Source organism: Excalfactoria chinensis, chromosome 16 (assembly GCF_039878825.1).
Source record: "Excalfactoria chinensis isolate bCotChi1 chromosome 16, bCotChi1.hap2, whole genome shotgun sequence".
In the NCBI taxonomy this organism is placed as follows: domain Eukaryota; kingdom Metazoa; phylum Chordata; class Aves; order Galliformes; family Phasianidae; genus Excalfactoria; species Excalfactoria chinensis.
In genome coordinates this window covers 154,612-175,933 of record NC_092840.1, presented here as the reverse complement: position 1 = coordinate 175,933, position 21,322 = coordinate 154,612, and the positions used below count along the sequence as shown (strand labels likewise).

Below are 21,322 nucleotides of genomic sequence, written 5' to 3'. Positions count from 1 at the left end.
TTCCCGCAACACAAAGCACCGCGGAGCGGAGAGGACCAAGGGCAAACTTTGGCGGAGGCGCAGCGGGAGGGGGCTCGGGGTCCGAGAGGCGTCTGCTCTCCGCTTCCATTTTCCTTCCTATTTCTTTCTTTTCCAGTTACCGCCTTCTGAATTTACTCCTCTCATTGTTTTCTTTCACGTCCTTCCTCTTCTTGCTCACTTTCTCAGACGCTTCTCCCCTGGCTTTTCCTTTTTCGTTTCCTTTATTTTCCGTTCTTTCCCTTATTCCTCCCTTTTATTTTTTCCCTCCTTTCGTTTCCATTCTGTTGTTTTCCCTGTTTTCTTCTCCATTTATTTCTTCTCTCATGATTTTTATTTCCCTCTTTTTCGTTCTTTTACCCCACCTTCCTTTGATTCCTTTTCTTTTATCTTCTTTTTTCTTTTTTTCTTCTTTTATCTTCATTTTTTCATTTATTTTTCCTTTCCTTTAGTTTTTTTTTTATTTTATTTTCCCCACTTCCCTTTATTTTATTTTATTTTATTTTATTTTATTTTATTTTATTTTATTTTATTTTATTTTATTTTATTTTTAGTTATTTCCTCCTCTTTCTCTCCCCTTTTTATCGTGTCTTCTGTTTTCTTCTGAGGTTGTTCTGTTTTTGTTGTTATTGTTTGATTTGTTTCTGTATTTTTCGTTTTATTTTCCCTCTTGCTTTCTCTCTTCTTTCTCCCTCTCTCTTTTTTTTTTTTTTTTTTTCTCCTCTCTTCTCATTAAATTTGTTGCTGGTCTCCTCATTTCCCCTTTTCGGTTCTCTATCCCCAAACTCAGCAATCCTCTTTCCCCTGCCCGGCGATGTCCTTGTCCTGCGGATTTGGGGTTTCTTTTTTGGCTGCGACTGAGATTTTTTCAGCCCGGCCGCTCTAGTCCTTCCTCCACGGTGCGGAGAACGAGAGGGAACGGATGTGGGCGGCCGGCTGCGGGGAAGAGAGGAACGGAGGGCCACCCCAGCGCCAAAACCCGGTGTCCGGGTGTCCCTCGTCGCCGCCGGTTGTTGCAGCTCCGCCGCACCTGAAACTGAAAAGCACAAACAGCGGAGAAGTGCGGCGATCCCTGGCTCCGGCATCTCCCTCCTCCTCCTCGCCTCCCATCCCTCCCTCTCAGCGTCAGCCCCTCTCCCGAAGGAGCGGCCCGGAGGGGACACGGTTGCGATACAAAGGCCTTCGGGGGGATGAGGGGGGGGGGAACAACACTGCGAGGAGCCGCGTAACTTTTCGTCTCCTCTGTCCCCACCACCGGGTTCCTCCCACCCCACCACCCTCACCCCCTTCGTGCTTTCACCGCCTACCCCGGTCACAGAGCGGGCTGAGAGGGGAACAGCTGCGGGAGTGTTACGAACAGTGACAGAACAGGTGACGGCCGCCCCGTCCCCTCGGGACCCCCGGAACGAACATCCCCATCAAAGAAAGAATCCAAAAACGAGAGAGAGAGAGAGAAAGGCTGAGCAGAGCCCCCCCGGCACCCCAGGCCAGGTGCGTACTCACTTGGCGGCGCAGGTACAAGCCACCCTCAACAATAGAGGCGCGTTGTTTTTTTCCCTCTGTGCCAAGCACAAGGCTGGAGCCAATTTAGATATGCTATAAATTAAGAGGTTGCCATGGCCACCGCGCTGTCATTGGCCGCCGGCAGCCCGACGCGAGCCCCCACGTCACCAAATCTGAATAAGGATGCGCGAATTACTAAGGCGGGGGACAAAGCTGGCGATGGGGACAGCATGAGAGTGGCGGCGCGGCGGCGGAGCACAGCGAGGCACCGGGGCCGCCGGCCGCTGCGGGGGCGTTCATGCACCCCTCCCGCACCCGCACGCAGCGCGCCCGCCGCTCCCCACCCGCTCCGCAGGGACTCGGGGGGCTTCCGCGGGGGGGCTCGGGCTTTTCTCACTCGGGGCATCGCTTTTTTCCTACCGAGACTCCGGAGAGAAGAGGGGGAAGAACTTGACAGCAGCTCCGCTCCCCCTCCCTGATTTTTTTTTCTGATTTTTTTTTTTTTTTTAATTCTCCTTATATTTTTATTCTCTTTCTCCCTTTTATTATTATTATTATTATTATTAGGGTGATTGATTCTGGTTTTGGGGATTCTTCTTCTTCTTCTTTTTTTTTTTTTTTTTAATAGCATTTTTCTTCCTGACGTCTGAATTTTTGAGACCCCGCCGTGTGCTGGCGCGGGGCTGATTCCTTTCGTCCGCGCGTTTCCTTCCCGGCGCGGTGATGATGGTGCATTGTGCGGGCTGCGAGAGGCCGATTTTGGACCGCTTCCTGCTAAACGTCTTGGACAGAGCATGGCACATCAAATGCGTCCAGTGCTGCGAGTGCAAATGCAACCTGACCGAGAAATGCTTCTCCAGGGAAGGAAAACTGTACTGCAAGAACGACTTTTTCAGGTGAGTGAGCCCCCAGCAATCACAATCGCTTCCAGGGGCTGTGGAACCGCCGCTCCCAGCCCAGCGGAGCAGCAAGATTCTGGGGCTCCTTTAGGGATCTTAAAGCAGGGGGTGGGCGCTTGGGGGACCTCCCTCCAATCCTCGTCCATCTATTCCGTGGGTCTTGGCCGAATCTCTCTGGCCGGGGCCCCGGTCCCTCGGTGTCCAGGGGCTGCGCTGCATCCCGAGCCGGAGAGACAGGCTGTTCGTCCCCCCGCTCCGGGTGACCTTGTCTCCGAAAGCAGCCGGGCCCGTGGCCCGCTCTGCCAGAGCCCCCGCCTCGCAGCAGGCCCGGGGGCCTCAGCACTGGGGTCGTTCACCTCCTCACTACCACAGCCTTTCTCCACCTAAACTCCTCTCTTTGTGTAGCACCCCATCGCGGGGGCCCCCACGCTGCTCCGTACCTTAAACGCCCCTAATGACTGCGATAATGTGCCGAGGAGGAAATTAGGGGTCGGCATGGGAAGGGGAAAATGACTTACGACTTGTAATGCCTTCACTACATCAACGTCACAGGCAGCAGTTCGGGGGGCTGAAGTTGTGCCGTAGCCAAGAGGGAAAAGGAGAGCCTTGGTGTCCCCCTGGGCCTGGCAGCCCTGGCCCCCCAAAGCCTGGCAGCCGCTGTGAGAGCTTTTGTCTTTTATTTTCTTTGACTTTTTGTTTTTTATTTTTATTTTTATTTTTTCCCCTCTGGAAGTTTGTTTTCTGAATTTTTGCCTACCCTGGAAAATAAAAATAAAAATAAAAATAAAAATAAAAATAAAAATAAAAATAAAAATAAAAATAAAAGCATACCCCGGAGAAGGGAAAGAGGAGCTCTGCAAAGAGGCGGTTCCAAGAAGAGGGGAAAAAGAAATGTGGGGTGAACTGGGCTCCGGGTCTGCTGACACTGTCACCCCCCCCCCCCCCCCCCCAGTCCCACAGCGATGTGCTGGGGGCACGGGGAGACCAAAATTCTGCCCCGGTGGGCACGGAGAAAGAAATCCTCACCTTTTGTGGTGGCCCCAGTGTGCCTCTCTGGGAACATGAAAATCGAAATTCGGATGGGGTGGGGATAGGAGCCTCGGAGATGCGAGGGGAGTAGCGCGTTCCCGTCCCAGCTCACATCTTTCTCCCCTCCAGGAGATTTGGCACCAAATGCGCCGGCTGCTCACAGGGCATATCCCCCAGCGACCTGGTCCGGAAAGCCCGGAACAAAGTGTTCCACCTGAACTGTTTCACCTGCATGGTTTGCAACAAGCAGCTCTCCACTGGCGAGGAACTGTATATCATAGATGAAAACAAATTTGTTTGCAAAGACGACTATTTGAACTCTCCCAGTTTGAAGGAAGGCAGCCTCAACTCAGGTACTCGCGGTGCAGCCCAGGGAACAGAACCGCAGTGGGGCCAAGTCCTGCCCGCTTCCCACGGGCAGCGCAGCGCTCCCGGCGCTGCTAACGGAGCTGCTCCAGCAGCTGCCGGTGCCGAGGTTTCTCTCTCTGGCCCCACAGCGCCTCGTGGACCTTGGGGGGGTGTTGGGGGGATGGATTTGGGATGCGAGCGCTCACCTCGTGCTCCCCGCGGGATGCAGACACGCGTGGATCCCGCGGCTGCCCCGTGCACGGCCCCACTGAGCTCCCCATGTACCCTCCGATCCCGGGACCCCTCCCTGCGAGGCTGCCCTGTCCCCTCGCGCCGAGGGCCTGATCCTCCGCCTCCTTTCACCCAGAGGCAAAGCTCCCATTTGACTTCCTTGGAAGCTGTCTCTGCGTCAGGACCGCGGGATCAGGCCCCCTCCTGCTGGCCCAGCAGTGCCGGCCGCCCGTGTTCACCCCCTGCCATGGGCTCTTTCTCCGTCCAGCACCCGGGGCCGGATCCTGTCACTCGAGTCAGTGGGGCCGCTGCTGCGAGCGAGGCGAGTAGAGTTTGGCCTGGGTAGTGCCGGCATCAGGGCCCGGGGGAGGCGGCTGGGGGAGGAGAGCCATGTTCAAGGCAGTGACCGGATCGCCCCACAAGCCCCTATAGTTTTGAATTTCTCCCAGTGGCGCATCCAGGATCCTAGTGTGAGAAGCGCAGTGTGGGGGGATAAGGGAAGTGCCGGAAGCTGCGGGGTGCTCGGTGGGGACGCCCCATCCCCAGCGTGCCCCCTCCCGGCTGCACGGCCCCTGTGCAGCAGTGGGCGGGGGGTGCCGCCAAGTTCGCCTTTCAGATGTAGGGGGCCTAACTGTGAGATGCTCAGCCCGAGTTCATAGTTGTTTGGAGTGCCTCAGGGGTTCCCGGGGGCAACAGCCATCTGCACTTCTTGGTTCTGCCCAGCACCCCCTCCCCTCTCCTGGAAAGCATCTGGGCTCGGTGGGAAGGGGAAAGCAGTGGAGAGGGGGGTCGATCTCTCTCTCCTAAGCCCATCCCCACCCACCCCTCCCCGGGTCTCCTTTACAGTGTCCTCATGTACAGACAGGAGTTTGTCCCCGGATCTCCAGGACCCCATGCAGGATGACACCAAGGAGACAGACAATTCCACCTCCTCAGACAAGGAGACCGCCAACAACGAGAATGAGGAGCAGAACTCTGGCACCAAGAGGAGGGGGCCCCGCACTACCATTAAGGCCAAGCAGCTGGAGACCCTCAAAGCTGCCTTTGCGGCCACCCCCAAGCCCACCCGACACATCCGTGAGCAACTGGCGCAGGAGACTGGCCTCAACATGAGGGTCATCCAGGTACGGCCATTCCACAGCCCTCCACCCCCCCCACGCCTCGTGATGTCACCGGGCCAGCCCATGGCATCATCGACCCAACCCACGTAGATCTAGGACAGCAGAGTTTGGGGTGGCAGCAGGGAAGGGATGTGGATGGGGCCCTGAATGTGAGCGCAGGAGGTGGAGCAAGGAGAGGCCACTGTGCCCTGCAGACAGTCCCTGTACCTTCCTACCGCGCTTCCCATCCCCCCCCCCCCCCTCCCACCCCGGCAAGAAAGTCCCTGCGGAAATGTAGGGATTAATGGGCTTTATTAGCGGCGTTAATAGGGGAGGAAGCTCCGGCTCTGCAGCAGGCGGCTCAGCTCCCGGCAGAGGGGAGCAGGACCCGTGGGACGTGTGCACACTCCAGACGTGCCCAGATGTGGAGGGAAATAATGCAGATCCCCCCCCCCCCCCGGCCACCAGAGCTATGCTTTGAAGGGAGAATGCCCCCGAGGAAGGCTGTTGTACCGCCCTTCCCTTTTATTCCCATCGGCCGGCTCGCTTCCAGCCCCATCCCCGCCTCCTGCCGTGACCCCCCTGTTTATCCCCTCCTTTATCCTTCTCTCCCATTGGAGAAAATTCTCCGGGGACAGGTAGGCTGTGAGGACGGCACACCAAATGGGATGCAGTGAGGTGCCGGGGCTTTCCTTGCCTCCCAGGGTTTTGTCAGCAGGGTGTAGCATGAAAACAACCCCAAGCTGGGAAATCCCTTCCAGCGAGATATTCCATCCCTGCCCCCATCCGTCCCTGGCCTAAGTGGGGAGGGCTGGCCCTGAGGATTTGGGGTCCCCACGGCAACCCAGCCCCGAGTGCTGACGCCAGCCCGGCCGCAGGTCTGGTTCCAGAACCGCCGGTCCAAGGAGCGCCGGATGAAGCAGCTGAGTGCTCTGGGTGCCCGCCGGCACGCCTTCTTCCGCAGCCCGCGCAGGATGCGGCCCCTGGGCGGCCGTCTCGACGAGTCCGAGATGCTCGGCTCGACGCCCTACACGTACTACGGAGGTGGGCCCGCCGTCCCGTCCCCATGCCATCCCACCGCATTCTTCCCCCGTTTCCTCCCCTACCTTTGTTCCTCCCCATCTCGGCACTCCCTTTCCCCTGCCGCCCAGACTCGGGGCCGTGGCGGCGGTGGCAGCAGCACGGTCTCTCTCTCGGGAAACAAAGCCTCAGCTGAAGGCTTTTGTGCCCCTTTCAGGCTGCATTTGTCCCAGTTACCCCCCGGGCCTGCAGCATATGGAAGGTCACCACCACCCTGACAGGATGGGGGTGGGACAGGGAACCCCATGGCATTTGGGACAATATATCCTGCTTTTGGGCAAAGTGCTCTCACCAATTCCCCTCTGGCCCTACTGCTGCCAGAACCCCTATGTGACTAATATATATGTAGATATGATGTATATTTTCCCTCCTATCTATAAGTATTCCCTATTTTTATTTTTATATTTCTCCTATACCTCCTCTTTATTTATATATCTCATTTATATATATCTTCCTATTAGATATATATATGTATTATATAATCCGTATGTATAAATGCATGCATACATGTATATATATATGCATATGTATATATATGCATATGTTTTTCACTTGTTGCTAAGAATGAAATTATGCCCATCTTTTCTGCCCCGGGGTTGCCCTCAGCCCCTCCTGTTCTCCATCTATTCCCCTTCCCATTCCACCGGCACTGCAGCCATTAGGATGGAGGGGCCCATTTTTCTCCCTGCTCAGCCCCACGTTCATTCCAGCAGCACCAAGCACCCCAGGAGGGTATTTTGGAGGGGAGGAGCGGGAGGCATGCTCATCCTTGAGTGGGAGGGCAGCTCTACTTCCTGCAAGCGCTCAGGGTGGTGACCCCTAGGACCAGCTCCAATCTTTCCCCACCTTTGCAGATTACCAAGGTGACTACTACGGGCCAGGAGGCAACTATGACTTTTTTCCCCATGGGCCCCCCTCCCAGGCCCAGTCTCCGGCCGACCCCAGCTACCTTCAGAACTCAGGACCCGGCTCCACGCCCCTGGGACCCTTGGAGCCCCCCCTTAGCGGACACCACTCCTCAGAAAACCAAAGGTACACGGATATGATCTCACACCCCGACACCCCTAGCCCTGAGCCAGGGATGACGGGCTCGCTGCACCCCATCCCGGGGGAGGTCTTCAGCGGGGGGCCCAGCCCACCCTTCTCCATGTCCAGCAATAGCGGCTACAGCGGGGCCCTCGCACACCCCAACCCGGAGCTGAGCGAGGCAGCGGTGTGGTAGGGCCGAGCGGGAGGACTCCGCTGCCCCTCAGCCACGGGGCACAGCTCGCTGCGGCCCCATCGACGGATATCTGACACCCCAGTGCTGCACCCTCCCGCTGTGTCCAACCCCGTGCAGGGACACCGCGCTACCTCCCTGCCCGCCCGCACCGCTCAGCGCCCCCGTGCTGTTATGAGCGAGGGGGAGGGGCGGCGGAGCGCACCAGCCTGGAGCTCCCCCCACCTGGAACTGCCGCTCTCGGACCAAAGCTGAACTCGCCTGGACATGGGTCCCACCGGTGCGGGGGCTGCCACACGGCTCCCCCCTCGCTAATTAGCACCCTTTTTAATTATCCCCTTCCTCAGCCTCCGTTCATCCGAGCATTATGGTGGGGGGAATGGGGGACAGCAGGACCCTCCCTTAGCCCCCTCTTGGGGCCCTTGTTCCCATTGATCCCATTTTATTCCCAAGGAGGATGTGGTTTCGGACCAGAATCTTGGAGTTGGGGTGGGGGGGTGGGGGTGGGGAGGGGGTCGGTGCACGGAGCTTGGGAAATCCAGGAAGAGACAGAAATGGGAAAAACAAACAGAAACAGAGAGAAAACCAGATAGAACAAAACCCACCCAAGCAGTGTGGCAGTGGAGGAGAGCCAAGCCCCCCTGGCCCCACAGTCTGAGGATGTATTATAGATTTTGCTTCTAGTTTCTTTATTTTGTATAAAGGATAAAACAAATAAAGTATGTTTTTGTGTTTACTGATTATTTATTGTACTTTTAGTCATTGGAAGCTGAGTTTTTTTCTATTTTGGAGGCTGGGAAAGGGTGGTGGTGAGTGGAAGGAGAGAGGACAGAGTGGAGTGGGGGGGGAAGGGAAAAAGAGGATGAAAAAGGAAGACAAAAAGTTGTGTTCTGAGTGCACCATGGGTTTCCTGTCCCCATTGCCTATTGCAGAGGCTGTCAGTGTGACCAGCTTGTGTTGTTAAATGTGAATAAAAACCATTTTAGTTACCTGCTCTGGCACCTGGTCCCTTTCATTGTGGGGTTTGAGCACTGAGCGGCACTGAGCTAATATTTGAAATGCAAAATCAAGGCAAGAGTTTACCCCCCTCCCCCCCCCCCCCCCCAACACACACACACACACCTTGTCTTGTAGTAAAAAGATATAAACAGAATAAATTACCTTCCCTTGCTGGCTTCCGAGAGCCCTTCTCTCTGACCTGAATTTTAAGTCCTGGCGTGGTGGTGCCACTGAGAGCTGGTGATGGATGACAGGCAGCCACCTTGCTGTGTATTTTCCCTGTTCAGCCAAGCGAAGGAATTTATCCTTCCTGTGCCATGATGAGTGGTAATGAGGGGCTGCAGGCAAGCCAGGGGCACCTGAAACACTCAGCACAATGGAAACTGAGGCACGGTACAGCCCCAGTGGGACCCCAGGGCAATAGGGTGCAGATGGGTGGCGTGTGGGCCAGTTATTATGAGGGCTGCAAAATGGGACACAAGGGCACATACTGGCTGCTATTGTTATGAGGACCGTATTATCACTGTTCTACTAATTGCAGGGTGCACCAATCCGCAGCACCCATCCCAGGCTGCAGGAGGGGAGCACTGGGGTAAAGTGGGGGCTCCGTGTGAGGAGGTCAGGGTGAAGAAGCTGGAAAGTAATCTGGTTGTGGACCCAGGTTAAAAAACTATGGGAGGAGGTTGTGCTGACTCCTTATGGTTAATTGTGTGCCTTACAATAAGACTCTCCAGCCTCTTGGCACTCCCTAGATACAAGTTTTTACATAAGATATTGCCCACAGTGGACCAGTGGGGATTTAATATATATGGAGTGGGCCCTCCGGGAAGCATGGCACTGGCCTACCAGGCCATGGGGATTTACTGGGGAAAAGGGAAAAAAGAAGGTGGGGAGGAGGGGGCTCCTGGGAGGCAGCTGGGCAAGGGGAGCTTTGTTAGCTGCTAGGAAGGGGCAGGAGGAGGCTGAGAGGGGGTTTTTGTGGCAGAAAAGGGTGAAATGGACACTGGAGTGAAATAGATCAACTGGTGTGAGTTGGAGAAATGGTGGTAAACGGGGCCCCAGTCAGAGCTGGGAGCCCCAGCAAGAGCAAGGCCCCACAGCTCACAGCTTGTTAGAATAATAAAGCACCAAGACGGCAGCAAAGTAATCAGTCAGAGAGGGAGCATTTGATAATTGGAGTGGGGAGTTGTGGTCAGTGCCAGACACAGCGGATCAAGGGATGTGGCCATCTCCAGGGCCATTTGTTGGGACTGGAGGGAGGAATGCTGCCATGCCTCAGTTTCCCCATCCTGCAGAGCCACAGGCGCAAGGCACGTCCAGCAGCCATCAGTGCAGTGCAGGAGGCCGTGGGGTGGCAGGAGGGTCACTCCAGGCCCAGCTGGTTCTTCAGGTCTCGCAGCAGTGCAGCTGTCATGCTGCTGCCACCACAGACCACCACCACCACGCGGCCCAGTGGGGTCCCCAGGCGTCCCTCATGCTGCATCTGCTGCAGCCGCCTCGAGTAGAATAGGGCCAGCGCTGCACCACATGCCGGCTGCACCAGCATCCGCTCATCATCTGCAGGGATGGAGACATGCCGAGTGCCTGTCCCTGTCACACCCCTCTAAAGTCCTTATCCCCGTGCCCTACTCACCCAGGAACCTTTCCACAGCATGCACGGCCTCAGCATCCTCCACCACCTCTGAAATGACCTGGATCTCCTGGGCACACTGCAGTGCCCTTGCTGACACCGTCTTGGCCCCAAGGCATTTGGCCACACTGGAGAACAATCAGAGTAGCCCCAGGACCTGTTGTCCCTTAGGGCTCTACTACAGTGTTGTCTGAGACCTGCCAACTCATGACATGCACCAATAGCAAAGGCCCCTGCACTTTCTATGTTCCATCTTGTTGGGGACCCCTATGTTAATGGAGGTGTCCCCATGCTGACACCAGCACCCACCTGGTGATGTCGGGCAGGGTGACGAGGTGCCCAGCCTTCAGCGCCGCATGGAAGCTGTGGGCCCCCCAGGTCTCAGCAGCAATGACGGGGACATCGAGCCATCCCACCTGCTGCAGCCCGGCCACCACACCAGCCAGCAGCCCCCCACCTCCCACTGCCAGCACGATGGCGTCAGGCTTTGTGTCCAGTGCATCCTTCAGCTCCAGGACCAGGCTAGCATGACCCTGCCTGCAGGTTGGGGACAGTGAGTAGCTGCCTGTGGCCTGCCCAGAGCGCAGAGGTGGGCAGCACTCACCACAGCAAGGGGTCGTCGAAGGGGTGGATGCTGGCCCAGCCCTCATTCTGCACCAACTCTAGGGCTCTCTGGTTGGCTTCATCCCACACCTGGGAGGTGGTGGGTGCTCAGTGAGGCTGCAGCCAGCTCTAGTGCACCATTCCCATCACCCCTCCCTTGCTGCCACAAGGACAGTGGAAAACCAAGCAGGATGTGGGTGATGCATTTTGGGACAGGGACACTGGGTCTGCACATATCCACAGCCTTGCAGAGGGCTGCAACACCCCCCCCAGCCACAGTTTGGGGTGTGAGTGCCTTACCTTTCCATAGACCTCCACTGTTGCCCCCAGCTCCTCCAGCCTGCTCACAGTGCTGGGGCTGGTGCTGCTGGGCACCACCACGGTGGCCGGCAGCCCCAGCTTCCTGGCTGCATATGCTGCGGCCATGCCTGCATTCCCTCCTGTCAAGAGTGAGGGGTTGAGCAGTTCCACCTCCCCATCCACCCCCACTCATCCCAGACCCACAGGATGAACTGTGCTGAGGGGGGTGGAGAGAGGGGACACCCAACTTGGAGCAGCCCCAGCCCCAAAATCCAGTGGGAAGGTACAAGGGGCCAGGAGCAGGGGGGTATTCCCCAGCACCCCTATGCTATAGCCCCCAATAAGCCCTGCGCAGATCCCAATTACCTGAGGAACAAACGAAGTGCTGGCAGCCCTTCCTGGCAGCCTGAGGGAAGGAGACAGAAGAAGGACGTGGCCATGCGCCCCCCATGGTATCCAGAGGCCACACACCCACGTAGCACACCCACCTCCTGGCAGAGGTTTCCGATGCCCCGGATCTTGAAGGAGCCGGTGGGCTGCACGTTCTCCAGCTTCATGTACACCTGGGTCCCTGCTGCCCGGGACAGGGCCAGGCTCTCCAGGAGCGGGGACACGATGTGGAAGGGCTTCTCGCTCCCCCTGCACTGGGCTGCCATGGCCACAGGGTGACACGTGGTACCTGGTTTCTGCAGGGCTTGCTGCAGGTCCCAGAATGATGTCTGGAGAACGAGGAGGGCAAAGTGATGTCGGAGGGGCTGCGTTTATGTCCCTGCGTCCTGCGCCAGCAGTGCCCTTTCCCAGCAGGTCTGAGGACTTTGTCCCATTGGCCCAGGATGGCAGCCAGCTCTCCCAGGCAGCCGTACCATGGCTTGTTGGCACCGGAAATGGCACAGCATGCCCCAGGCACAGCGAGTACTGGGGGAAGGGCTCCTGGCAATGCTGCACTGCTGTGGGGCCAGCAGCCTTGCTCTGCCCTGGGACAGCCCCTTCTTGTCAACCCCCAGGTAAGGCCACCCTCCCCCCCCACCGTACACACTCAGAGACGGCTGTGCCCTGAGCAGGGAGAAGGAGGATGGGTCCTCACAGGACAAGGCTGTGCTGTTCTGGAGGTGACAAATGCCAGTGTGTGCCAGGAGTGACGGGGGCACGGCCAAGTGGGAGGCAGTAGGATATCAGCCAGCCTGGAGCCAGTGGGAACCTCATACCTTCAAAGCACTGCCTAATGTCAGCTCATTAATCCCCCAGTAATTACCTCGTTATTCCTAACAAGCTGCACTGCATGGAGCAGATCAAGGGAGCTGCAGTATGAAGATTTTGCACTGGAGGTTTTGGGGCTGGGGGAAGCACACAGGTGGCTGAGGAGGGGAAACAAAAGGGACAAGGACAGTCACCTGGGGCAGGCAGTGCTCCCACTCTCTCACTGCTTGCTTACTCCAGCTGGTCCACAGATGGGGGCTGTGCACACTGCTATTGCCAGGAACTTGAAGGAATCCTTGCTGAACAGAGGCCAAGAACCCCAATCTGCAGCGTCCCAGTACTGCACTGCATGCACTGCTCGATGCTCCCGAAGCAGCACCCAGCAGAGGGGGGAACACACCAGAAAAACATCCCCACATGGGGGTAACCACAGCACGCACCACAGAACGTTGGCAGAACATGAAGTGCAGTCACCAGCATCTCTTGCACACAGGGCATTTTATTTGCTATGCCAACCCCAGCCATTCATCCCTCCCTGCCATGCAGCTGTCCCAGCACCAGCCCCACCTCCTGGAACCCCTCATCCAGGGACGGCCTCCCTGAATGAGGAGCCCTCTGAGAGGGTTCCTTCCGTGCTTGGTTCTGGGACAAGGGTCAGAGCCCACTGACCGATCCTGCGCACAGTGGCATGGATGGGGCACAGCCCATTATGCAGCAGCAAATGGTGAGAGAAGCAGGGGAAGAAAAATGTGGGGGGCAGTTCCCTGCAGCCCCCACCATCCTGCAGAAACAGGGAAAGGCGTGGGGATGTCTCACGCCGGCTCAGTCCCATCGGACCTTGATGGGAGGGAACCTCCAGAGGTCGGGGTGGCCCATGTGCAGCAGGTGGCTGCAGGGGGATGTGCTCCAGCGGAAGGGTGGCACATCATCCCATGTTGGTCCGCTGGCAGCCACCAGCCCAAAGTTGCGGGCCATGCCGAAGGAGGTGACCTGGCAGGGGGGGACGTGAAGATGTGAGTGCCAGGAAGTGACGGCACGGCAGGGGCCAGGGCTGTGCCCACCTTGGTGTCAGTGCCACCATGGCAGCGCTGGCGCAGGGCAGCAAAGGGGTAGGTGCCGTTAGCCGGGTTGAGGTCAGAGCGGGCGGAGATGGCGTTCTCAGCATTGTGGGGTGGGTCGCAGCCCCGGCACTGCGACAGCGGGTCCTGCAGGTAGTTGTTGGATCTGCCGGGCAGTGGAGAGAGACAGATGGGGCACAGGAAGGAACACAACAACTGCAGTGAAGATCTGATACAAGGGCTAGTAAACTCCTGGGGGTGAAAGCTGGGAGGAGACTCCAGGGGGCAGCACCCACCTCATCAGACGGACCATGGAGTCCACATCATGGACCTGCGACTGGTTCCTGTGAAAGATCTGGGCGCGTGGGTTCTTGTCATAGGTGAACCAGTCACCATACTTCTGCACCAGCTCCAGATTCCCGCTGGCATTGAAGATCTCCTCAAAGTACCTGCATGGGAGGGCAGGGACAGTCAGCCTCACCTGCTCTCAACACGGGACGGCAGGGCTGGACAGAAAGGTTAGGCTAGATGAAGCTTACGGCACATTGTAGCTGGCCCAGTACCCCTGCTGGTACAGCAGCTCTGTCTTATCAGCCACTATCACCAAGCCCCTGTGGCAGGAATGGCAGCAGTCAGAGCAGAAGGCAAAGCACAATGGGGATGAGGGAAAACCCACCTGGGGGTCCTGAGCAGGGTGCCGGGGGCCATCACCCACATGCAAGAGAACTGTCAGCAGCAGCACCGCTGCTGTCATACCACAGCAGAAGGACCACCACCAGCAAAGGAAGCCCACCTTGGCCCGTTGGGCAACCTGTGGGATGGGCACTGGGGGCTGAAAGGCACTCACGGGATCTGCTCCAGCACTGTCAGCAGGCCCTGCTGTGGGCCAGCATGCCCTGGTGAGAAAGCTTTGTAGTCCACCAGCATCCACTGGTTGTTGTACCTGCAGGAGGACACAATGTCCTTTGGTGGTCGCCCCGAGGAGGGGATGTTTCTCCCCCCAACCCCACTCACGTGCCACTGTTGAAGCGCTGGAAGATGCTGGCCCACTCAGCACCGCTGCGGGCCAACCGATTGGCCACAATGTTCCGCAGCCACTCCAGGACACTGCCTTGAGGCCGCAGGTACTGCCAGCGTGACTTGTCACTGTTCCCAATGGTGGTCTCCAGTGCGACCTGTGGGGATGGGAGGGCTGAGCGGGGCTGGCGGGAGGACTGAGGATGCAAGTGCTACTCACCAGCCCGCTGCTCAGGATGTAGAAGTCATCTCCGGAAAAGATGGTGCCAGGGTAGGAGGAGAACACCTGGACACTACCTGGGACACGGGCAGTGCCTAGGGGAGCAGAGCAGGGGGTCAGGCAGCAAGCAGGGGCATAGAGCACACCCCAGCCCCGCACGCACCACCAGGCTCGGCATGGAAGGGCAGCGTGTACTTCTTGATGAGGCGCAACATGGACTGATAGGGTGCCCAGGTGTCGTGGGCCACCAGCAGGTCCTGGAAGCCCGGCAGCAGCTTGAGCAGCGCTGAGCAGGAACCAGAGCCCAGTGGCCGTTGCTGGGCAGAGGAGTTGAAGGCCGCCTCCAGATCCTCCAGGTCCCCCCCCAGCTGCAGCAGGCTGTGGGCGGCGGGGTGTTGGGTTGGGGCACCCCGCACCGAGCGCCGCTCCCAGCGTCGCGGTAAGGGGGGCTCGGTGTGCCCGTCCTGGGGGCGGACCCCTTCCTTACAGGAAGCCGAAGGGAGAGAGGGAGAGGCGGCCAGAGGGGAGGGCCACGCGCCCGCGGTAGCTGTCCTCCAGCCCCTGCAGCTGCAGCAGCGTCAGGCGCACCTGGGGGGTGGGCAGGGATACGGCGGAATGGGGATAGGCGACAATCTCGGGCCGCGGTTACAGGGACGGCTCCCGAGGGCTGCCCGGCTCCCGGCCCGGACGGCCTCACCTGGTGCCAGTAGGCGCGGTCGCGTCCGGAGTCCATCTGCTCCTCCATCCAGGCCAGGTTGGCCTCCAGGTAGCCCCGCAGCCGGCGGCAGTACTGCGTCTCGTAGCGGAAGGGCCCGCAGTAGCCCACGGCCGTGTTCATCCAGTGCATGTAGACGAGCTGCGGACACGGCGCTGGCACACACCGCCGCCGCCACCGCCCCGCGCCCCACGCCCCGCGCCCCGCACCTGCTCGGTGACGGCGGCCTCGGCCAGCCCCGCGGCGTAGGCCTGCAGGGTGTCGTTGAAGGACGCGTTGGCGGACACCTCGAGGAACGCCCACCTGCGGCACGGGGCGCGCTCAGAGCGGGGCAGCGCGCGGGCGGCCGCGCCCGGCCCCGGGCCCTTACCCGACGGCCTGGATGTGGTCGGTGAGCTCGGCCCAAGCGACGGCGGCGGGCTGGCGGCCGGGCAGCACGCGGAGCCGGCCCGAGCCGGGCTCCAGAAGCACGGAGGCGCTGCGGGGCGGAGGGGTCGGGCCGGACGCGACCCCCGGTACCCACACCGCCACAGCGGCGGCCGCCAACAGCGCCCGCAGCGCCGCCATCGCGGGAGGGGCGGTGCCGAGCCCGAGGGGGCGGTGCGGTGAGAGGAGGCGGGCGGGCTACGAAATAAGCCGCGCCCTCCAGGCGGCGGTCGCCCCTCGGACCATCGGTCCTCGTTCCTGCGTCGGTACCTGCGGACCCCCGGCATCCCTTTGCCCTGCGGGCGTCCTCCTTCGTCGTCCATCCCAAACCCCCTCCCCGCGGTCCCAATCGCTCCCTCCCACACCCACGCGGGGCGGACACGGCCGTTAGCGACCCGGCCACGTCGTGCGCGGCAGGGGGCGGCTCCGCGGCCCCTCCTCGCCGTGGCCGCCCAACCCCGCCGTCGGTTCTGCGCAGCGGCGTGAGTCGGGCCGCTGGTGATACGGGAGCGCGGCAGCGGCCCTGACCTTACGCAATCGCGGCTGTTTACCTCCCTCCCCGCTGCACCCGGCGGGCAGAGTCCCCGGGAGGCGCCAAGCGAGGGCAGGAGGCTCGCAGTTCCCCCACCCGCGGGGAACACGCAGCTCCCCCGGCCCTGCAGCACTCGCCCGGTCGCGCCCTCACAGCCCCGCGGGCGCCCGCCCGAGACCTGGCACGCTCGTGTCAGCGGCGCTACGCCGCGAGCCCGACCTACGGCCCCGCGCCCACAGCCACGCTGAGCGCGGTGCCCTGGGAGCGCAGGGACACCGGGGGCTCTGCCGGCTTCCACCCCCGGCTTTCCCCTTCCTGTGCCACAAAGAGGCGCTGTCACTTTAAGAGCGGGGGGTGGCGGCCCCTTTAAGGCAGGGGGGAAGTCAGCTGCCCGTGCACGGTGGCGGTGCTGCTTGACGCGGTGGGTGCGGGGGCGGGAGGGTTCCCGGGTAGCCCCGGTTCCTGCGGGCTGCGTCCTCGTCGCTGCGTCGGGTCTGTGCGCTCCCCGGGCTTCGGGGCTTTCCCTGCGGGGTTCCCGTGCCGCGCTCAGCTCCGTTTTCCCCTCCCGCGGGACCTGAGCGCAGTGCGGACGCGGCGACTCGGTCCGGCGCCAGGGCGCGTTCCCAGGCTGCCGCCCGTGGCCTCTTTTAATTCCGATTTCAATTTGTATCTTTATTTTTAACGTTATTCCTGTTTTATATTCCTATTTTTCTCTCCCGTTTTTATTCCTATTTCTATCCCTGTCTTTCCATTCGTATTTCCACTCCCGCTCCTAACCCCGTCTCTCCCCTCGGCCATGGCTCCTATCCCCCGCGAGTAATAACCCTCCCCCACTCCGAGCCCCAGCTGACCCGGAGCCGTGGGGTGCGATGAGGCCGCTGTGGGCGCTGAGCGTGGCCGGGGCGCTGAGCGTGGCCGGGGCGCTGGCGGGGCACGACGGGTCCCAGCCGGCGGCGGCTCTGGACGCGGGGACCCGCGCTGACAGCGTGGGACACGAGCGGGGTTTGGACGTGAGTGGGGATACGAGGCGGCGGGCACGACGGGTCCCGGCCTTGCTCGGCCTCTGCCGCCGCCACACGGATGTGGGACGGAGGCGGCCGCGACCCCAGGGTGAGCGTCTGCCGCCCGCCGGGGACGCGTCCGGGACACGCGGCTGTTCCCGCAGTGCCGGGAGGTGCGGAGGCGCAACAGCTCGGAGCGGTGCCGCTTCGTGCGCGGCACCCCGGACTGCCGCCTGGACGGCGGGTTCCTCGACTACCTCGGCGGAGCGTTCTGCGCCTTCCCCGCCGCGCTGCTTCCGCTGTCCGTCAGCCTCTACGTGAGCGCGGGGACGGGGGAGGCGGGCGGGCGGCCCCTGCTGGGGGATGCCGGCCACGGGCGACGCGGCGTCTCTCCGCCCGCAGGCGCTGTGGCTCCTGTACCTCTTCGTCATCCTCGCCGTGACGGCGGAGAAGTTGTGAGTAGTCCCGGGGACACGAGGAGCAGAGAACGGCCCCGCGCTGCGGCCCCGCGTCCCCACCACCCCTCTGTGCTCTTCCAGCTTCTGCCCCAACCTGTCGGCCATCTCCACCAAACTGAAGCTGTCCCATAACGTGGCAGTATCCTTGGCCTCGTGTGGATGGGGGCACAGGGTTACAGGGTGATGGGGGGGATAGGGAGTTGCGGGGACCCGGCTTGGTGGGGTACTCCTTGACACCCACCCTCCATGGTGTCACCTTCCTGGCCTTTGGCAATGGGGCGCCGGATGTCTTCAGTGCTGTGGTGGCCTTCTCTGACCCGCGAACAGCTGGGCTGGCGGTCGGGGCCGTCTTTGGTAAGACCTGTGCTGGCTGGGGGTGCAGGGGGGCACAGGACCCCGCTGACTGGGCTGTGTCGTGTTGGCAGGCGCTGGTATCTTTGTGACCACGATGGTGGCTGGCGGCATTGCCCTGGTGAAGCCGTTTGCAGCAGCCTCCAGGCCCTTCCTCCGGGACATCATCTTCTACATGGTGGCCATCTTCCTCACCTTCCTGGTCCTCTACTTCGGCCACATCACGCTTTGGGAGGCTCTAGGTGAGCACTGTGGCGGTGCAGGGGAGGGTGGGTCAGCCCAGGGGTCCCTTGACCTCTCTGGCCCCACGGCAGGATACCTGGGGCTCTACGTCTTCTATGTCTTCACTGTGGTGGTGTGCACCTGGATTCACCACTGGCAGCGCGGGGATGGGTCGTCTCACCCTGGGCCATGGGAGCCAGGTAAGGAGCACTCTGCAGTGCTGGGGGGGGGGGATCCCTTGGCACCCCCACACACACTTTCTCCTTGCTGCCCCACAGCCGTACCAACAGATGCTGTGGAGCAGGAGTCCTCGAGCGCCAACTGCGAAGACTATGGTAGGGTGTGCTGTGGGGCTGTCTTCAGTAGTGGATCGAACTGGGGGAGTCTTGCAGAGCACAGCCCTGTGGTCCCACACAGGTGAGGAGTATCGGCCCCTGCTGCCCTACCACGAGACCTCGCTGCACATCCTCAGCACTGCACTCAACCCCCTGGACAAGCATAAGTGGAGGAGGAAGCCCTGGTACTGGCGGCTCTTCAAGGTGCTCAAGGTGAGCAGGAGGGGATGGGAAAAATGCACTGTGCTGGGGGATGTGGCACTTATGAGCCCCCTCTTCCCCAGGTCCCTGTGGAGCTGGTACTGCTGCTCACTGTGCCTGTGGTGGACCCCGACAAAAATGACCAGAACTGGAAGAGACCTCTCAACTGCCTGCACATCATCACTGGGCCCCTGCTCTGCGTCCTCACCCTCAAGTCAGGAGCCTGTAAGAGTCTATGCTACCCTCATGACCCCTGAGGAGGGGCCAAGACTGGGATGGCCCCAAAGCCTCATGCTGGAGTCCTGGCTTGCAGTGGGATGGCATCATCCTCTCCATCCCCCCCAAGATCTTCTGTCAGGATGGGGGGCTCCCATTGTGCTACTGCAGCCACGGCCCTGCACTGAGTTCATTGAGGCCCCTCTATCCAGGTCTCAGGAGAGCACTGGCTTCAGGAGACAGGGCTTGGTGCTGTGCCCCGAGCCTGGTGGGGTCCTGCCCAGCCTGTGGGGCCATGCAGTTGCCCTCTCTCTCTCTCTCCATGACACAGATGGGCTGTACCAGATCCAGGGTGTCTTCCCAGTCTGGGCACTGGTTGCACTGGTTGGCTCCATCCTGGCCATCATTGTCTTTGTGACCACATGCAATGAAGTGCCACCCAAATACCACTGCGTAAGGTGCCCCTGGCCCTGAGCACCACGTGGGCAAGGACTGTGCCTCCATTGCCCCAAGAGAGTGCAGCCAGGGCCCAGCTCACCTGGTCCCGGCAGGTATTTGCCTTCCTTGGGTTCCTGTCCAGTGCTTTGTGGATCAATGCAGCAGCCACGGAGGTGGTGAACATCCTGCAGACCCTGGGCATCATCTTCGAGCTGAGCAACACTGTGCTGGGCCTGACCCTGCTGGCTTGGGGCAACAGCATTGGAGGTAATGGCCCTGTGTTATCTGTCTTGGGGCATGCCACACCTCAGTGGGGTGCAGCTGGCTCCCAGCACTTCCTGTTCTTGCCCTGCAGACACCTTCTCTGATCTCACCATGGCACGGCAGGGCTACCCCCGCATGGCCTTCTCTGCCTGCTTTGGGGGCATTATCTTCAGTATCCTTTGGGTTGCTGGGGGCAGGGTGCTACTTGGCCCTGCTTCTAGGGGACTTGAACTGCACAGGATCCATCCTGGAATCTACCACAGGGAGGGAGGAGAAGAGGCTGTGCCAGCCCAGGGAGCCTCAGACCATGCCAGAGCCACCTGTCCTTGAGTACTCTGATGGTCTTACCCAGGCTGGGAGAGAGGGATGGTGCTGTTTCCACCCCAAGGGCTCGGGGGGATGCTGTGCTGTTTCTTCATCCTGAACTAGCCTCAGATATTCTGGTAGGCATGGGGCTGGGCTGCCTGCTGCAGATGACCAGCAGCCAGACAGTGGTGAAGGTAAGGCTGCTGGCTGCAGTGCAGTCGGGCTGGCACTGCCAGGATCCCCTTGTCACTCCGTGTCCCTCTGTCTCTCCATCAGCTGGAGCCTGACAGTCTCCTGGTGTGGATCTTGGCTGGGGCCCTGGGACTGAGCCTGGTGTTCTCCTTTGTGGCGGTGCCAGCACAGTGCTTCCAGCTGGGCAAGGCATACGGCACCTGTCTCATCCTCTACTACTTGGCCTTTATATGTGTTGCTCTGCTCACTGAATTCCGGGTGATCCACCTGGCTGCCACCTGAGTGCTGCAGAGCCACATCCTTGCCCTGCTGCAGCCTGCTGGGCCACACATTTGCTCTATGGAGAAAGAACTGATTGTGTTTTGGGAAAGGAAGAGGATTTGTTAAGCACTAACCATTTCCTCGCTCTGCTCTGTTGAACTTCATTTAACTTGGGACGTCTCTAAAAAAAGGATGAGGGCAAAGGTTTGGCTGCTGCCCCAGAGCATAGGACTGGAGCAGCCATAGGGAGCACATGCTGGGACACCCCTTCACCTCCCCATCTGGGCTCCTCTGGGGCTGACAGCCATGAACTATAGAAAAATGGTAAAGTAAAGGCTTGAGTGCAACTTAGCAATATCTGTGTCATGGTTTTCTAATGTTTGCTGTTGGTATTCCACATCATGACATCATGTGGAGTAATAAAGAACTACGTGTCCCAGAGGACCTCATGGTCAGAGAGGAAAATAACGGAAGTGATGCTCACTTTCTCACTGCCTGACAGCAGGTGTGGGTGTGCTTCCATGCCATACGCCTTCCATTTCAAAGTAGGTTTCTTGGTCTTTAGTTGATTTATTAGCCTCATTTCAGTTAGACTGTATTATATTTTGTTATCTTGCATTCCGATATTTTACTAACTATGATAAGTTTTCCTCCTTAGATCATTGCTGCTGCTGTTTGTTTCCTTGAGCCCAGCTCCCATCTCTCTACCCCGTTCCCTTTTGGGGGCTGGGGGACCAATGGGCCTACTACCCCCCCATCGCAGACATGGATTGATCTAGATAACTTCATGATAGTCTGTCATTGTAAGGGGTAGCAAGCCTTCAGCAGGTGAACTGAAAGAGCAGGTGGAGGTGTTGAGGCAAAGCACCAGAGCAGCTCTTGGGCTTAATACATATGAAGCTGATAACAAGCTGATGGAAGCCTGCTTTCTCCTGCTTTTTTATTTTATTTAA

The 21,322-nt window shown here is 59.5% G+C and overlaps 4 protein-coding genes across 10 annotated transcripts; 2 read left to right on the top strand and 2 right to left on the bottom strand.

Annotated features, from left to right (window-relative positions):
* The first annotated feature begins 1,748 nt into the window (after positions 1-1,748).
* LHX5 (LIM homeobox 5) lies at positions 1,749-8,168 on the top strand. 5 transcript variants are annotated; one of them, XM_072350751.1, is made up of 7 exons: positions 1,749-2,417; positions 3,579-3,802; positions 4,165-4,350; positions 4,890-5,152; positions 6,007-6,172; positions 7,063-7,240; positions 7,364-7,903. In XM_072350751.1, the coding sequence occupies exons 1-7, from the start codon at positions 2,245-2,247 to the stop codon at positions 7,428-7,430; spliced, it is 1,257 nt and encodes a 418-aa protein (XP_072206852.1). In that variant the 5' UTR covers positions 1,749-2,244; the 3' UTR covers positions 7,431-7,903. The 5 variants fall into 5 exon arrangements, with proteins under 5 accessions (XP_072206852.1, XP_072206851.1, XP_072206855.1 ...); XM_072350750.1 differs by having other exon boundaries at positions 7,063-8,168; XM_072350754.1 differs by lacking the exon at positions 4,165-4,350 and having other exon boundaries at positions 7,063-8,168.
* On the bottom strand, positions 7,972-12,617 carry SDSL (serine dehydratase like). 2 transcript variants are annotated; one of them, XM_072350756.1, is made up of 8 exons: positions 12,351-12,617; positions 11,448-11,678; positions 11,326-11,365; positions 10,960-11,099; positions 10,661-10,749; positions 10,366-10,593; positions 10,060-10,184; positions 7,972-9,983 (listed from the first exon to the last, which is right to left on the bottom strand). In XM_072350756.1, the coding sequence occupies exons 1-8, from the start codon at positions 12,615-12,617 to the stop codon at positions 9,790-9,792; spliced, it is 1,314 nt and encodes a 437-aa protein (XP_072206857.1). In that variant the 3' UTR covers positions 7,972-9,789. The 2 variants fall into 2 exon arrangements, with proteins under 2 accessions (XP_072206857.1, XP_072206858.1); XM_072350757.1 differs by lacking the exon at positions 12,351-12,617 and having other exon boundaries at positions 7,974-9,983; positions 11,448-11,907.
* A 20-nt stretch (positions 12,618-12,637) lies between these two features.
* Positions 12,638-15,919, bottom strand: PLBD2 (phospholipase B domain containing 2). Its single transcript, XM_072350749.1, has 12 exons — positions 15,537-15,919; positions 15,376-15,469; positions 15,149-15,307; positions 14,939-15,039; positions 14,615-14,829; positions 14,452-14,546; positions 14,229-14,389; positions 14,062-14,157; positions 13,754-13,825; positions 13,511-13,663; positions 13,218-13,380; positions 12,638-13,146 (listed from the first exon to the last, which is right to left on the bottom strand). The coding sequence occupies exons 1-12, from the start codon at positions 15,731-15,733 to the stop codon at positions 12,979-12,981; spliced, it is 1,674 nt and encodes a 557-aa protein (XP_072206850.1). The 5' UTR covers positions 15,734-15,919; the 3' UTR covers positions 12,638-12,978.
* Positions 15,920-16,147: 228 nt separating this feature from the next.
* Positions 16,148-21,086, top strand: SLC8B1 (solute carrier family 8 member B1). 2 transcript variants are annotated; one of them, XM_072350747.1, is made up of 15 exons: positions 16,148-17,134; positions 17,290-17,442; positions 17,528-17,580; positions 17,665-17,723; positions 17,833-17,937; positions 18,009-18,176; positions 18,249-18,356; positions 18,435-18,491; positions 18,574-18,704; positions 18,776-18,917; positions 19,240-19,361; positions 19,460-19,613; positions 19,702-19,782; positions 20,040-20,110; positions 20,193-21,086. In XM_072350747.1, exons 1-15 carry the CDS (start codon positions 16,994-16,996, stop codon positions 20,388-20,390), a joined length of 1,743 nt encoding a protein of 580 aa, XP_072206848.1. In that variant the 5' UTR covers positions 16,148-16,993; the 3' UTR covers positions 20,391-21,086. The 2 variants fall into 2 exon arrangements, with proteins under 2 accessions (XP_072206848.1, XP_072206849.1); XM_072350748.1 differs by having other exon boundaries at positions 16,149-17,134; positions 20,046-20,110; positions 20,193-21,085.
* The last annotated feature ends 236 nt before the right edge of the window (positions 21,087-21,322 follow it).